Below are 17,688 nucleotides of genomic sequence, written 5' to 3'. Positions count from 1 at the left end.
ATTTAATGATCAAGTGAATATCTAGTTCATTTTTTTTTGAATAATCCTGTATCACTTCATAACATAGCACCATAGAACCTCAAACTCTGTTTGTGGAGAATAGTGGGTGTGCCTTCACTTGCATAATTATTTGATATACGTTGCTTTAATAGACCAAGGTACTGTACGGCAAAAAGGATCAAAGAGTGGTAGATATGACTTTCTTTGTATCATTCTGGGACAAAGGACATTGTGTAAGGTCTGATAAGATAATGAGTAATTTATAAAATTCGGAAACAACTTGAAAAATATTTGTTAAAGTGTGGATACAAATTCAATTCCGAATGGATTTGTTTATTTCCAGCTTAGAAAATGCAAAATTATTCATAGGGAAAGTTGTCGTGCAAGTCTGTCATAATTAAAACAGTGGTGAATTCCGCATCTGCATTAAATTGTAAAATTTTTTTGATTTGCAATTTGCCTTGTTTAAATATTAAAAATAATTTTTTAGTTGATATATTCATGTCTGTGATTAATTCTTATGCAGGGCATTAATATTCTTTAACTTGTCACCAACAGTAGTAAGCTACTCCACGAATTGCGACAAGAAGGAGCTTGTTGCCTTGGCTTGCTGTGTGTATCTTTAAGTTATGAGGCTGAGAAGATCTTTAAGTGGATTTTTAGCAAGTTTAGCTCTTCCACCAAAGATGAGGTAAAACTTCTATACTTGTGTGCAACCTACAAAGCTCTGGAAACCGCAGGAGAAAAAAAGACATTTTCACCTGTAATGCAGGTTAGGCTTTAATTTTCAAATTTTATTCCTTTAAAATGCTCAATATTTTAGTACATGTTCACTTTAATTTACTGTAAAAACAAAAGTGGTCCTGTGTTATCTTTTTAATGTTTAACATTGTGGAAATTTGGAAAAGTTTGTTCAGAAATGTATAGCATTTGTGGCAGTTACTGAACTCTACATAGGGATGAATTAATCCTTATTAAAAGCTAACTGTACTTCAGAGAAGTACAGAGAAAAAGTATGGAAAATGAAAGTATATTCTCTCTAGTTTTAAATGTTCTCTTGCTGTAAAATGTATTTCGTTGGAACTAAATAAACTTGTGTTTCCCAGCTGGTGATGATCAGCCTACAGACTGTCTTGGAAAATGTGGATACTCCAGAGCTGCTGTGCCAGTGTGTGAAATGTATTTTATTGGTGGCTCGTTGTTATCCCCATATATTTAGTACCAACTTTAGGGTAAGAATAATTAAGTGAAGAACATTTAAGTGTTCGAAAAGTTTTGAGTGGAAATTAATGATGATGCTTTTGAATTTCAAAGGACACTGTAGATATACTTGTTGGCTGGCATATAGATCACACCCAGAAGCAATCTCTTACACAGCAGGTGTCAGGTAAGTTAATTGTGTTCATTAAAGTTGTTAAATTATCTTAATTTTTTAAAAGAAAATAACAACCTAAAATGGCACATTTTTAAAATGGAATTGACAGATGTGCATAATTATTTAACTTGCAATTAGAAAATATAACAACTCATTCAGTGCTAATTATATTTTATTTTCCATTTGTGTATTTGTACATTAAACAATAAGGAAACTTAAAAAGATGTATTTCTTTCATTCTAAAGGTTGGCTGCAGTGCTTGGAACAATTCTGGGTTGCCGATCTTGGATTTTCGACTACCCTTCTGGGACAGTTTTTAGAAGATATGGAGGCTTATGCTGAGGTACAGTGGATGAGTGTAAATTTAGAATAGTGGAAAGTGAGGTTTATGTTTCAAGTAGAGTATGGAATATGTTTCTAGGTATTGTTTTCCCTGTTACTAATTGTTTCTAAGTAAAAATCCATGTTCAGACCTATTCATAAATATTTTATGAAATACTATGAAAGGGATTATCTTCTATTGACTTTTGAAATGGCTAATTATTAGAAGCCACAATTAAGGAAGTGGAAATGCTTCTTTAAATAATCTCATGTGTTTGAACATTTCGCTCTCGTTACTTTTCCATTATGATTCGGTACCTTAGAATTAGTACAGTAGTGCAAGGAAAATTACTTCGTTGGTATCACCTGGGGAATATGTTATTGTTGCAAGAAAACTGCTGAAGTACATGTCTGCTCTAACACAATGTGCTGCAATATGGTTATTCTGTTTTGCTCCTTGATTTGTGCCATTTTGAATTCATGGAGTTGAATTTAATTTATTACTTTTGGGAGAATGAGTGTATTCTTGTAGATCAGTGGTTTTCAAACTTTCTCTTTCCACTCACGTACCACCTTAAGTAATCCCTATGCCATAGGTGCTCTGTGATTTGTAAAGAATTACTTAAAATGGTATGTGAGTGGAGAAAAAGGTTGAGAATCACTGCTCTAGACCCAATTGTTACTGAAATATTTTGCTTGAGAAAAATTGTCATTGGCCCATTTTGGAGTTATGAAACCCTGCACATAACGAGTCAATTAAGTACAATTAAAATAGTGGTTTTCAAACTTTCTTTCCACTCACATACCACTTTAAGTAATCCCTTACGAATCACAGAGCACCTATGGCATAGAGATTACTTAAAGTGGTATGTGAGTGGAAGGAGAAAGTTTGAAAACCATTGTGGATGGTTCAAACAACTAATTTTGGGTTGTGAGTGTGCACATATCTGGCAATTGCAATATAATATAGGAAAATAAAACTTGTTCACTTCATTGGGGGGAAAAAATAAAGCTATCTAAATAGTAACAAATTGCAAAGCTTTGAGTTGCAAAGGAAACTGAATATTTTGAGTCATAAAAGGCCAGTAACAGATACTGAAAATAATTAGGAAAGCTAATGGTATTATCATTTATGGCTAATAGAATTGAATACAAAAGGAAGGAAGATATTCTTGCATCCCTCAAGTCCAATATACAAATTTGGCACCTTTAGCTAAAATAACATTGAAATTAGTTCAGAGAATGCTTTCTGTTGAAGAAAGGCTGGACAGGCTTGTACCTGCTGCAGTTCAGAAGGGTAGACTAGATTGGAATCTATAATATCTTGAAGGGAAAAGTTGGGGAGAGTATATTTCCCATGTAAATGGGTCCTAGAAACTGAAGCCCACAGTTCTAAAAATAAGGGATTACCCATCTAGACATGAACTGCAATATTTTCTCAGAGTTTTTGGAAATTTCTTTGTCAAAGTGCTTTAGAAGCAGCACATTTGGTTTATTTTTAAAGTAGCAAATATGTATTTTTGAAATCAGGATGTGAAAAATAAGATTGTGTAAATGAGAAACAGGATTGAAGTTGCAGTCAGATTACCCATCATCAAATTGAATGATAGAATGTGCTGAATGGCAGAATGACACATTCCTGCAAACTTGCCTTTCAGAAGTTCAAAGGTCATAGTACATAGATGACATCGCATACAATCCTGAGGTTCTTTTTTCCCTGTAGGCAAAACAGAGTTACCACTTATTTATTGGTTTAAAAAAATGTACTCAATGTATACTTATAAAGAAATAAAGAGATGTAAACAAACTGCAATACAGAGGAAAAAATATCAATAAAGTGCAATAAAGTTGAGGAGTCTGAAGATGGAGGGGTAACAGCTGTTCCTGAACCTGGTGGTGAGAGTCTTGTGGCACCTAGACCTCTTGCCTGATGGAAGCAGTGAGAACAGAGTGTGTGCTGGGTGATTTGTGGATCCTTGATGACTGCTGGAACATTTGAATATTACCTGCAAATAAAATTCTTTGCCAGCAATTTCTCCGTGCCATGGAATTGCACATAGACAAGTACCAAGGGTTCAATAATAATGAATTTCAAAGTTGAAAATAGTCTTGTGGCTGTAGCTTTCAATCCCTAGTTGTCATAGTATCCCACCTGTCACTGCTGAATGATGAATGAACTATTTACAGCTTCTAAATGATCTACTCTTTAACTTTCCAGGATCTCAGTCATGTGGCTTCTGGTGAATCTGTTGATGAGGATATTCCACCACCTTCAGTTTCATTACCAAAATTAGCAGCATTACTGAGAGTGTTCAGCACTGTAGTGAGAAGTATCGGAGAACGCTTCAGCCCAATTCGAGGACCACCAATCACTGAGGCTTATGTGACAGATGTAAGAATGTGCTCAAATATTTTTTTTGTTTTTCAAAGATTGACCATGGAACATGTCATATGGAACCTGATTTTTTTAAAAAATCCTTAGAATTAAAAAAAAAAATCCCTCATGACTATTGGGCAGGGTGTCATTGAATTGGTAGTAATCTATTTTTCGATCTTAAAAATTATAGGGTTCTTTGAATATTATCTAAAGGGTGAAAAACTACAGCATGCTGTTGTGCAGAGGGACTTGGGAGTGCTTGTGCATGAATCGCAAAAAGTTAGGTTGCAGGTGCAGCAGGTTATTAAGAAGGCAAATGGAATGTTGGCCTTCATCGCTAGAGGAATTGAATTCAGGAGTAGGGAGGTCATGTTGCAACTGTACAAGGTACTGGTGAGACCGCACCTGGAGTACTGTGTCCAGTTCTGGTCTCCATATTTGAGGAAGGATATACTGGCGTTGGAGACGGTCCAGAGGAGGTTTACTAGGTTGATCCCTGGGATGAAGGGGTTGACTTATGATGAAAGATTAAATTGTCTAGGATTGTATTCGCTTGAGTTCAGAAGAATGAGAGGAGATCTTATAGAGACAAATAGGATTATGAAGGGTATGGATAGGATAGATGTAGGAAGGTTTTTTTGAGCTGGCCGGGGAAACTAAAACGAGAGGACACAGTCTCAAGATTTGGGGGAGTAGATTTAGGACAGAGATGAGGAAAAATAGTTTTTCCCAGAGGGTAGTGAATGTTTGGAATTCTCTAACCAGGGAAGTGGTTGAGGCTGCCTCATTAAACATATTTAAAATTTGGTTAGATAAATTTTTACATGATAGAGGAATTAGGGGATTTGTGGAGAAGGCAGGTAGGTGGAGTTAGGTCATAAATTAGATCAGCCATGATCGTATTGAATGGTGGAGCAGGCTCGATGGGCCATTTTTGGCCCACTCCTGTTCCTACTTCCTATGTTTCTATATAAGTTGATGATTTAAAAACAGGTTCATGTGCCTCCATCCATTTGCTGAACTGCACTGCATTATTTAAATTTTGTGTATTTTTAAATCTAGATCCTGCTCAGAGTTGTGAATTGTGTAAGCACAGCCAAGCAAGTTTTCTTTTCTGAGGCAGTTTTGACAGCTGCAAATGAGTGTGTCTGCGTTCTGTTGGGAAGCATGGACTGTGACATGGCCAAACATTGTGAGATTACCATTGGTTATGGATTGGATCAACTGGAAGGTTGTCAAATGTTTGGTGCCGAATATATCATCTCTGTCTTAAGCCTGTTAACCCTGGTGAGTCTGCAGACTTAAGATATTGTACCAGTTAATATGATTGATTTTGTTTTTGCAGAAACAGCTTTAACGATCATTTGAAGAAAAATTCTTTGGCGTGTTTTGCGATCTTAGGACATGAAGTTCTGCAGAGCCAGTGATTTGAAGTGTATTCTGCTGATGAGAGACTGCAGGAATCGTTCACTCTGTTCTGGGGGGGGGGGGGGGGTGGAATGCAAGGAGCATATGCTTGCTGTGGTATTAGGTGGGGTGTACATTTTGGTAAGCATCACAGAAAAAAAAATCATTTGCTTTTGAAGAGAAAAGATTACAGGGGCCGAAAGCACAAATTGGAACTCGGGATTTCATCTGAAAGATAGTGACTTCACTTTAGGCCAACTGAAAGAGTGAGATAATGCATTTTGGGAGCACAGTGAAGATTGGACCCTGGGAAGAACATGTCCAAGGACTGCTGAAAGCAACATCACCATTAAGGGACACTGGATAACTATCCTCTTTAGCCAGAACTTAGAATATGAATGCCAATGGCATATGGCGCAGTTGTATAAAAATTGAATTGCAGCTGGAATGTTGTGGATTTCTGGTTGCCATAGTATAGAAAGGATGTACTTTTATTGATAAAGGTGCCAAGGGCCTGCACCAAGGATGTTGCCTGACATGGAATATTTTGGGTATGAGGAAATACTGAAGAGATGAGAGACTGTGTTTACTTTCCTTGAAATGAAGGAGATTGAATTGTTCAAAATTGAGGAGCAGCATAGGGTTAAGAATGTCAAACTTTTCCCCTCAGCCGAGGTTTCAGTAAACAAAAGCAGAGACTTCAGGTAAGGGAAAGGAGGTTGAGTTTCTTTTTACTGTCTGAGGGACTGGTGTGGATGCAGGGATTAACGTGCATTGAAATATTTAGATAAATAGAGGCAAAGGAGAAGTTGTAAAATGGATTAGTGTGCAGAGGAATTTGATGGTTAACATGGATCCTTTAGCCTTAAAGAAGTCTGATTGTATTGTGCAAAAATCTGAAATGGAGCTTGAATGTGCAATTTTCTGATTCCGGTGGCAAGAGTGCTACCAATGAGCAAAGACTGCAATGCATGATCCGTTTTTATTTTTTAAAGACGATTATTCTCTTGTGCTTTGATTTGTATGAATGTTTTTTTTTCCAGATTGTGGAACAAATAAATACAAAATTGCCATCATCATTTGTAGAAAAATTGTTTTCACCGGATTCAAAGCTACTTCAGCTCCGTTTTCATAGGGAAAAAGAGGTAAGGTTGAAGATGGAGGAATTGGGTATTTTTTTTTAATATAACAGTGGGCAGCAAATTTTTTCCAGCACAAATGTCTGAAGATGCCGTGATTGTAATAAAAACACCAAAATGCTAGAGGATCTCAGCATCCACAGGATGTCACAGGAAAACATGACCAATGTTTTGATTCTGAGCCCTTCTGCAAGAAATAAGCAGAAATTTTTTTTTTTCCGAAAGGATTGCTTCCTGAAAAAAAAATTGGGGTAGACAACTTCGACACTAAGATAATTTCAGATTTGCAGTATCACGTAGGAAGTTGGAGAAACATTAAAGTAACTAATTTAGCATGTTTCATCGCGTAATGATGTTGACACATGACATTCATTCAACTGATCTAAAAATATTTTGCTGCTGATTTTTGCTTGACATGAGAGGCATCAGATGCTGAGTACAATGTCCAACAATAGTCGGCCAGCATTGATGGATTTCAGTTGTCCCGGTGCTGCTTTTCCATGGTCGTAAAGTCCTGGTGAAACCATGTTCATCACGAACTGTACCATGATCAGCAGAGATGTTCCAGTGCGAATGCAGAATATGAATTTTCAATGACATTTTGCACTTCATGATTTTGTATACTTGACAGGAAATAAAAAAAAATAGGTTATACTTCTTAAAGACTCATAACCAGCAGCCCATATTCATAATATACACTCAGAAGTTTTCAGGAAGCAAAATCTTCATTGGCCAGTGTAATGTGTTCCTATTCTGATAAAGTTGTATGGTTGTCTCTTTGTTGACGATGTTAAGTTAATTTTAAAAGGGGCGATGCCAGAGTCTTTAGATTGAAATGAATGTTTTGATTCGTTCAGTCTGTTAGGATGTTTTGAGTTTCATGCTTGGGTGTTTTTGTTGAAATTATACAATTGCTTTTAAATTCAATTAAATATCATATCTGGAGTCAAAACATCTGGTTTTCCAATACAAAGAGAAAATACTAGAAAAAGTAGGTCAAGACAGAAGAGGGCAAATGGACTGTTTATCTCCACAGATGCTGCCTGACTTGTATTTCCAGCATTTTTCAGTTCTTTTGCCAGATTTTCAGCATTCATGCAGTTTTCTCCGATGATAACAACGTGATTAGATCTTCCATAGTGTTGAAATCACTGATCTTTGGTCATCTGGCTACATAGGAATCAACAGCATGATCTTCTGGGGGCCTGGTGCCTTGTATTTTTTGGTTTGGCTCAGTGCAGTAGTGAAGCTTGCTTTGGTACAGGCAGCTGGCTGCCTCCATGGAGTTGCTTTGACAGCTGATGAGAGAACCTGCCCCAGTCTTCGCAGCTATTAAATTAGTTTTTGGCATTAAAAGTCACGAACCACTTAGGACTTGTTTTAAAACAAACATTAGCATTAAAAACATTTTTTTTAAATCATTTAAAGCACTTCAACAGTTTCCCATTAAAAGTCATTGAAAATATGGAAACTTTGTAACAGGTTGCAATGTTTCTACTCAGTTTTATCATCTCCATGTAAGAGACCATTTGGCTCAACAAGTCCATTTGAATTTCTAACACTTCTGCACCACTAGAGTGTATGTAGTCTTTCCCATTCTCCTCTGCTAGGTACCACGGAGCAAATCTTTGCTCTGAACTCCATCAGAAGCACATGGATAGCTGCAACAGAACATAAAGTATCATCAGGATATTGCTAGCTCAGTAAAAAAAAAAGAAATTTAATTTAGACATAGAGCATAACAACAGGCCCTTCTGGGCCCTGAGCCCATAATCACTCAAATATCCCAATTGACACAATCAAGGGTGGGAGGAATCCCATGCAGACACAGAGAGAACATACAAACTCTTTACAGACAGCGCTGGATTTGAACCAAGGTCGCTGGCACTGCAATAGTGTTGTGCTAACCTCTACGCTATCTTTGTCATTTTCAATGGAACTGTGATACTGGCATGGTATTTAGGGCAGTGTCATTTATGGGGTGAAAAATAAGAATGTACTAAAATGAGGAACTGGTACATTTGAGCCAGTGGAAAGATCAGTTTTAAGCCTGAAATAACTGCATCGCATGCTGAATATCAGGTTACTTTGCCTTCCTTGTGATGTTCTTGCTTTTATTTTTGATAAACACATTACTGATTTTCATCCCCAGGGGATGAAGAGGTGGTAAGTGTATGTTGCTGTAATATTCTGAAGTAGCATGTTAAGCTAAATAAGCCAGTTAACGTTTTGTGAAGCCATTATTAATATTGAAGAATGAAAGCGACTTGCACAAAGATCTGAGTTATGGGAATTAAAGAGAATTACTAATTTTGCGTCATGTTTAATATGTACTGTACTTCTATTTTGTGGGTAATGCACAGGGTAATATACCATGGAAATCACTAAGTTTTACACTAACTTTCAAAGTTCAAGGAGAAAGTTTTATTGAGATGCCTGCTGTAAATTTGGTAGCCGGCCCATTTCCCTGTGTCCCTCTGCTTTCTATGCAAGTTATTTGAATGCAAAATAAGAAGGCCCTGATGTAATTTATCAAATTTGAGTGAGCAACAAACTAGAGGCTTAAACATAAGATGATGCCATGTGGAATTAAGATTTAAAAAAAAAACCCAAAATTTAAAACCATTTGTTAACTTGGAATTTTTACTTGTATGATTTGGTGAAATGCTTTCAAAGCAAATATTATTTTTAAAAAAAGATAAATAGTTGCACAATGTTTTGGAGCTTCTTATCATTCCTTCGCAGGTTGTATCTGCAGCACAGTTTGTCTATCAAGCTGTGCTAAGTCTGAAGAATATTCCTGTCTTGGAAACTGCCTACAAACTGATTTTGGGGGAAATGACTTGTGCCCTGAACAGTCTCCTTCAAGAACTGGCCCTTTCTCCGGTCTGTTCAGAGATACACCATGATGCTTTCAGGGACATAACATTCAAAGAAGAGATTGCAGAATTTATTATACTATTTGACTTGAGTGCCCTGACTACAATTGGAAATGCAAAAAATTCCTTGATTGGTGTAAGTATGCTCACATGGGAGTTGAGTTGATTTTGTACTGTCTAAAAAGGAAAACGTGCACGTTTTGAAATTTGGCAACTTGAGACTTGTATATTTGAGGTGCAAGTGGAATTTATCTTCAGTATTTTGTGACCTCTCTTTACAGATGTGGGCTCTTTCTCCAACTATGTTTGCCCTCCTCAGTGATAACCTCACAGTTGTGCATGCCAATCTTGCAGTTTATTATCCTGCCATCCAGTATGGAGTCCTGTACACTCTGTATTCCCATTGTACAAGGTATGGCGAACTTTTGACAACTTTTGAAGTTCCTTCAGCTGAATTTAAAAACCGTTTTAACCAGAATTGAGAATTCTATGTCCACTTAATTTTTCATCATTATCTAATCGTAAACCATTGTGATTTTTTTGAGAATTAGATTCACCAAATGCTGTGAGTGGTAGGAAATGTTATAACACTGAAACATTGGTTGGGGTCCATTAGGTTAACATACTAGCCAGAGTATTGACCAGCACCGAGTTCAGCTATATTCTTTTTTGAAATTGTGCAAAGCTTATGAAAATGTTTTAATTCAGTTTGTGACTGGCAGATTAGTTTCTAAATAACCTTGATGCATTTGCAAAAAGTAATTCAAATAAAAACAGTTCATTTTTGTTTGTAGGCATGACCACTTCATATCTAGCAGTCTTAGTTCATCATCACCCTCTCTGTTTGATGGTGCTGTCATCAGTACTGTAACTATGGCAACAAAGAAACACTTTGCCATCATACTGAATCTTCTTGGAATGTTGCTCAGTAAAGATGTTTTGAATAGTGATGCAAGGTAAATCACCTTTTTCTGATGTACAAATGTACATTTAATAGCACATTTTTCATTCTATTTTGTAAATTATAGTAAAGTTGCTTGAGCTTTCACTTAAAAATTATTTTTCTCACCAGAAAATTATTACTGACATGGGCATTAGAAGTAACAGTTTTAATGAAGAAATCCGAAACTTATGCTCCCTTATTTGCGCTTTCATCTTTTCACAAGTTCTGCAAAGGATTATTATCAAATGGTAAGAATTTTATTAGTCAGGAACTTGTTTTTCCTCTTGTTAAAAGTTGGAGCTCTTACCCTGTTTTTTTTTAAAAATGTAGCTGTTCATGAAGATGTTTCTATCTGCTTACAAGCATGCAGCAGCCTTCAAATTGTTTCGACTTCCTTGCCAAATGACCTTTTACAAAGGTATACTTTTTGATTTCTTTTCTCTCCCACAATATTTGCACATTGGTATTTAAAATTCTTTCAGCATATTATTTAGAAAACAAATATGAAGTTTGAAATTTAAAGTGAACATTGATTTTGTTCATAGATGTGTTGATGTTTGCCGTGTGCAATTGGTCCATTGTGGAGTTCGTGTTAGGCAAGCTTTTGGGAAACTACTGAAGACTATTCCTCTAGACATTGCTTTAAGGTATGATGACTTTAAACATTAAATATTAAAGTTATCATTTACTGTTTTTAAATGTAACCAATATACAAAATTTTTTAAACTGTTTACATAATCTTCCAGTCCAAATTAAATCAGTAAAATTTTTAATTGGATTTGCTTGTTATTTATTTATTTGACGATGGAATTGCAATAAGGATTTTGTACCTTAGTTTTTCAGATGCATGTTTGTATTGTCTATGTAATTGTCAGGATTTTTAACCAACCCAGCAATATACCAATTGGTGAAGAAAATCTTCTACCAGATTTTAAGATGAAAATGTGCTGGAGATTTTTCGGGTCAGCTGCATCTTTGTAAATCAATTTTGGCTTCATAAATTTTGATCAAAACTAGCAGATTAGACCCAACACATTTTGGGGTGTGATGAAGTGGATTAATAAATAAAAGTTAAGGTCGAATGAATTGGAAATCCAGAAGGATTATGTAACAACATTGATACTGCAAAGCAAGTGAAGATGGTCTGGGATAAGGAACCAGGTTGGGCTAGAGGTGTTAGGAGTGGGAGAATTTCACTGAAATTACAAGAAAAATATAGATATTTGGATTACAAACCAAATGTTGGAAATGTTCAGCACCTAACATGTTTAGATTGTCTAATGAGAGTTGTTGACAGATTGATATGCAAAATTCAATGTAAAATATCTCAACTCTGGTATATCAAATTCTCTTCACAAGTTCTAACCTGACCCATGAATGCATTTTCTTGAGCACTAATACTCAGCTTCAGCCTGTTTAACTTGATTCCTGTTCCTCCTTGTTTAGCTCCAATTCAAATTCATTGTCAAAATACACACATGACATCACATACGACCTTGAGGTTCTTTTTCTGTGGATGAGGCAAAATTACCATTTAGTGATAGTGCAAAAAAAAACTGCACACAGCGTATACATGTAAACAAAAAAAGACCTGTACACAGGTAATGAATGTAAAGAAACCAACTGTGCATTACAGAGAGAATAAAAAAAATCAACAAAGTGGTCAAGTAAGAGCACTTAAATGAGTCCCTGATTGAGTTTGTCATTGAGGAGTCGTATGGTGGAGGGGTAGCAGCTGTTCCTGAACCTGGTGGTGCAAGACTTGTGGCACCTATACCTCTTCTGAGGGCAGCAGCGAGAACAAAGCCTCTGCGGGTGATGTGGGTCATTGATGATTGCTGCTGCTCTCCAATGGGAGTGTTCTCTGTTGATTTTCTCGATTATGGGGAGGGTTTTGCCTGTGATGTCCTGGGCTGTGTCAATGACCTTTTGCAGGGCTTTATGCTCATGTCTCCCATACCAGACTATGATGCAGCTGGAGCTGGTCAGCACACTTTCCACCACACATCTGGAGAAATTTGCCAGGGTTTCTGATATCATACCAAACCTCTGCAAACTCTTGAGGAATTAGAGGCACTGACGTGCTTTCTTCACAATCCCATTAGTGTCTTTGATGTAGGAAAGATCCTCCGAGATGGTAACTCCCAAGAACTTAAATTTGCTTACCCTCTCCACCTCTGATTCCCACAATGAGTTAGAAGCAGAGCACTGAAGGCAAAGTTATGGGGAAAATAAGCAAATTGTTAATCTTATTAGTAATAATGATTATTTTAGATTACCAAAAGCCTTTTGAAACAGGTGAATAAAAATATTTGATTTTTTTTGTTTTCTAATTAAAATGTTAACTTTAATTTTAAGCAAGAAAAGTACTGTTTGTGTTTAAAGATGTTTACTTGAGAGCAGAGTAACTTCTCTAAGTGCAGAGTTTTCATTGTCATGTGTGCAGAGATACAATGGGTGCTCATTGGGCAGCCATCAAATTAGTTGTTACCAGCGCCATTTTGACTAAAAATGATAGAAAACAATGCAGTAATCTGTTCAGAAAAGGAACAGTTGATTTCTCCTATGCAGTTTTAATGAAAATTGGTTTCTTTGTCATGAATTAAATACAGCTACTGGTTGTAAAATGGTGTTTTGTTTTTGTTTTGCAGCAACAACCATCACACAGAGGTACAAGGAATCTCAATGGCCATAAGTAGCCATATGAGCAAATCTCCAAGTAACACATTTCACCCTCAGGATTTCTCTGATCTTATTAGTTTCATTTCGTATGGAAGTTGTCACAGAATTGGGTAAAGTTTGTTTTATTAACTAATTTCACTAATCTGTGCTATTTGTTGTGCATTGGTCTTTTTCAATTTATAAATAACTTTGTCTCGGTGCAGTGGATTGCTATTCTTTAAAACTGGGCTAAATTCTTTTTTATTCTTTTCAGCAAAGATCATTGGCTGGAGAGGCTTTTTCATAGCTGTCAGAGATTAGACAAGTGTGACCAGCTGACCATACCTCGAAGTCTGCTGAAAACAGAGGCTGTATTATGGCAGTGGGCTGTATGGGAAGCAGCACAATTTACAGTACTTTCAAAACTACGGACACCATTGGGCAGGGCGCAGGATACCTTCCAGACAATTGAAGGTAATGATAAATTTGTGATGTAGCAATCTTGTTTGCAATGGGCAGTCTTTTTTGAGTACAAACGCTGCTGGTTGTAAGCTATCAATACATTTAGTTGAGTTAATATGGGCAGTTAAATACAGCTTTTAGGATACTAACTCCCTAAAAATTTCTCGGGTCATTTGGCTTTAATACTATTACAAATGTGTTCAAAGACGTGGCAGTCCCTATGAAATATGAATGCATTTTCAGGTGGGGTGTGGGGATAATGGGATAGTAGCAAACCAAATTAAAAGGCCTCTGAAGCATGGGAAATAGGCACAAGATGTTTGACTTAATGGTACAAATAGAAATACATGGGTATGATCTCATGGACAACACTGCTGTAAATGCATTTGTGGTTGCAAGGTGACCAAGGCTGGCAAATCCATCGAGAGACATTTAATATGTTGGAAGAATGAATAGAAGAGCTGGAGTAACACTTCTATGAAGAATGAGATTCGTACAGTAGTGAGTAATTAGCCCTGTGACAAAACTAGTAGAGCTTCAGCTCACAGCTACTCAACCCTGGAGATCCAGGTTCAATCCTGACCTTTCCTGTGTGGAGTGTGCATATCTGCCTTGGACCACATGGGTTTCCGAGAGTGCTCTCGTTTCCTCAGACTTCTCAAAGAATTGGGGAAGTGGACCAAGAAATGGCAGTTGAATTTAACTCGACGTGCAAGGTGTTGTACTTTGGTCGGTTAATTGAAAACTGGTGTGAAAATCTGGGAAAGTTGATAAGAGTGTGTGTGAAATAGAATTTAATTTGGGATCAGCGTAAATGGGTAGCTGATGACATGGATTGGAAGGGCTGGAAGGTTTATATGCTGCCTCGTGGAAATGGAGGGAAGAAATTACAAGGGGAAGAGATCATTTAATTGGTGGGAACAGCCTTTTGGATAGCTACCAGAGGCTACACTATGGCCAGAGAGGCTTCGAGAAAGATACAAATTGTTAAGTAACTTGAAATTTGTCAAATGTACAACATTAATTCACAAATGTTGCCCTGAGGGGAGTTCAGGAAATGAAAGGGAGAAACTTTATTCGAAACTGAAGGCTTCAGTTTAATAAGGTAATTTAGGAAATGAGTGTTGGTTACAGTGGATCAAGGAAAATAAAATGGCAGATAAAGAACTAGTTCACAGTTCTTGACAGTCCAATTCTCAAATAGCTAAGCAAAGATGGTTGATTTCTGTAGCTAATGAAAAGTTAGGAGGCCTTTATTTGAAGGAAAGGGTATTGAGAGATGGCATGAGCATTGGAAAGCTCATGAGACTAGCCAACTAGCTAAAGAGATTAGAAAAAGTTTTTATAAAAAAAAAAGCAAGGATAATGTGGATGAAATTAGTTGAAACTAAACTAGTACAAATATATTGGAGTGTCCACGTTGCTATAAGGGTGTGAGTGGGGAAGTAAGAGGGAAAAGAAATAGCAGAGAACTTGCACAATATTTTGTCTGAATGATAAAAATCCAAACGCTCTTTTTTTAAAAAAAACACTAAAGTAAACGAAGTACTAGGCTATTCAATGAAAGGCTGACGAATCCCTTGTTTTTAAGGGTCTTAAAAGAAATTGCTGCACAAAGAGAGATATTGAAAATTTCCCAGCCAATGAAATTAATGTTCCAGAAAGTTTTTATGAAATTGGAAAACCACAAAATGTTAGACCTCCATTCGAAAAGGAACATTGCATGTATAAATCTATAGAGTAATGAGCCCATCAACAGCCATTGGGGGAAAATACTGAATCTGCGACTAAAGAAGCAGAATTAACAACTGAGTGTTGACAAGTATTGGTCTTTTAAAGATCTGATGTGCAGGGTGTCTAAAGCGGGAACAGTAGGATGATCTTTCTGGATTTCCAAAAAGGTAAGATTGCTGCACAAGACTCAGTGTGTTAGCATACATGGACGATTGGCCAGCAAAACACAGTTAGGGTAAGTGGCCCATTTTCAGATCAGCTATCACTTGAGGCCTCCACTATTTGCAAATAGGCAATGACTCTGGATTTCAGCATCCCTGAAATTTTTGTCTGTATTGATGACCATGCAGAAGGAGCTAAGGAATTAGACACATTTGTCAGTGCTAGCAGGGGAAGTGAGTTAAGGAGAATATGTGGGTTTACTGAAGTGTCAAGAATTTGGCAAGTGGAGTATATGTGAGGAAAGGGAAAGCAGAATATCGTTCAAATGCAGAGACCACAGAATGCTGTTATCAGAGCTATCTGTTCAAGTGCTCTTGTAAATGAAACCCGTTAGTATGCAATTACGGTGGGTCATTATGAAGGTGAACAGAATATTTGTCTTATTGCAAAAAAAAATTGAAATAAAACAAGTTAGAGGATGTCTTAGTGCAACTAAGTGGTGGAACAACATTTTTTGTTTTCATAAGAGGATATCTGGAGACAATTCATAATGTTCATTCCGGGAAGAATAGGTTGTCATAGGAGACGTGATTAAACAGGGTGGGCCTTATGATTATTAGAGTTTAGAAGTTAACGTACGGAAATAGATTGAGTAGGTTTGACAGGGTAAATGCTGAGAGGATGTTTCTGCTCATTTGAGAATGTCAAACTGTTTGAGTTTAAGTCGTACTGGTCAAGCTTCTGAGCAACATATTGGACTGCAATGAGAAATGTGAGGGTTGTATAGCTTTAGAATTAGCGATCTGCCAAAGGTGTATTAGAGGCTGAAAGGGACTGCAGGGAAGTCTAGGGGTTGGGAGAATGGGCAGGAAAGTGATCTCCCATAATTTTCTTGAATTATGAAGCAGCTGCTGGCCTGTTGCTATTATTTCATCTGACCTCGCCTCAATCTAAATGTGTCAATAGATAAATGTGGGGCTTTAATCTTTTTTTTTTTATTTTTTTTTTTGCCGGGCGCCCCCTGCCTAGACGCCCACCCACCTCCCTCAACTCGGCTTTAATCTTATTAATGTGGACTTTAGTAAAGTCTTTGACAATATCCCGAATGGTTGGCTAGTCTGGAAGGTCAGATTGCATTGGAGATGGCCAATTTGTGACTGAATTGACGAAGGTAGGTCAGAGGCTGGTAGAGGAGGATAGTTACTTGGGTTGGAGGTCTATGACTGATAGTGTTCCGCAGGGATTGATGCTGGATCCACTGCTTGATATCTATATTAATCACTTCCTTTTCACACAGGGTGGTGGGAACATGGAATGAGCCTCCAGAGAAATTGGAAGAAGCATGGACAATTGTAACATTCAGAGGGGATTTGTACAATACATGGGGAGAAATTTTTAGAGGGATTATGGTCTGAATGCAGGCAAATGGGACTAGTTTGGGTGGTGGAGGGGCCCGTTTCCATGCTGTACTCTATAATCACTGTCTAACTACAACATGTGGGCTGCTCAAATAACTGAAAAGTTACCAAATGGGAATCTAATTTGTTTGAAATAGCACGATAATTACAGGCGAAAGCAAATTTTGTGTAATGTTACACCTGTTTTATTACATGATGATAAAGGAATCTTGAATCTATTGGATCATTTATGTGGAATTTACAATTAAGCAATCACATCTCCGTTATCTGCCTGTTTATCATTAATAATTGAACTTTGGCTTTTAAAATTCCAGGTATTATTCGGAGTCTGGCTGCACATACTCTGAACCCTGATCAAGATATTTGTCAGTGGACAACAGCTGATAATGATGATGGGCACACTAACAACCAATTGAGACTTGTTCTTCTACTTCAGTTTTTGGAGAATCTTGAAAAGTTGATGTACAATGCCTATGAAGGATGTGCTAATGCACTTATGGCACCTCCAAAGGTCAGAATCGTTTTCAGTTGATGCGTTTTTATATATGTTGGCGAAGTGTGTGATTTAAAATAATGTATCATTCATGTCTATTTCAGGTTATTCGGACCTTTTTCTACACAAATCGGCAGACATGCCAAGACTGGTTAACGCGAGTTCGAGTTGCAATAATGAGAGTTGGTTTACTGGCTGGACAACCAGCCGTGACGATCAGGCATGGGTTTGATTTGCTGACTGAGATGAAGAACAGTAATTCAACTCAAGTAAGTGTTTTTAAAAATAAATAAATAAATAGATAGATGAATAGATAA

General features: G+C 37.0%; 1 protein-coding gene across 4 annotated transcripts in view; it reads left to right on the top strand.

Annotated features, from left to right (window-relative positions):
- Positions 1-17,688, top strand: part of smg1 (SMG1 nonsense mediated mRNA decay associated PI3K related kinase) — a 130,024-nt gene that overhangs the window by 26,419 nt on the left and 85,917 nt on the right. For 3 of the 4 annotated variants that reach the window (XM_069906250.1, XM_069906249.1, XM_069906248.1), the window contains exons 6-22: positions 559-772; positions 1,107-1,232; positions 1,315-1,387; positions 1,621-1,718; positions 3,915-4,088; positions 5,136-5,360; positions 6,524-6,625; positions 9,365-9,634; positions 9,780-9,910; positions 10,293-10,454; positions 10,571-10,689; positions 10,772-10,859; positions 10,987-11,088; positions 13,093-13,233; positions 13,377-13,576; positions 17,193-17,389; positions 17,476-17,640. In XM_069906250.1, the coding sequence (XP_069762351.1) occupies positions 559-772; positions 1,107-1,232; positions 1,315-1,387; positions 1,621-1,718; positions 3,915-4,088; positions 5,136-5,360; positions 6,524-6,625; positions 9,365-9,634; positions 9,780-9,910; positions 10,293-10,454; positions 10,571-10,689; positions 10,772-10,859; positions 10,987-11,088; positions 13,093-13,233; positions 13,377-13,576; positions 17,193-17,389; positions 17,476-17,640 (2,587 nt within the window). The remainder of the gene's footprint in view (positions 1-558; positions 773-1,106; positions 1,233-1,314; positions 1,388-1,620; positions 1,719-3,914; positions 4,089-5,135; positions 5,361-6,523; positions 6,626-9,364; positions 9,635-9,779; positions 9,911-10,292; positions 10,455-10,570; positions 10,690-10,771; positions 10,860-10,986; positions 11,089-13,092; positions 13,234-13,376; positions 13,577-17,192; positions 17,390-17,475; positions 17,641-17,688) is intronic. The other variant, XM_069906251.1, reaches the window with a different exon arrangement.

Source organism: Narcine bancroftii, chromosome 12 (genome assembly GCF_036971445.1).
Source record: "Narcine bancroftii isolate sNarBan1 chromosome 12, sNarBan1.hap1, whole genome shotgun sequence".
In the NCBI taxonomy this organism is placed as follows: Eukaryota; Metazoa; Chordata; class Chondrichthyes; order Torpediniformes; family Narcinidae; genus Narcine; species Narcine bancroftii.
The sequence above is the reverse complement of the archived record's forward strand: the minus strand, read 5'-3'. Positions and strand labels throughout refer to the sequence as shown.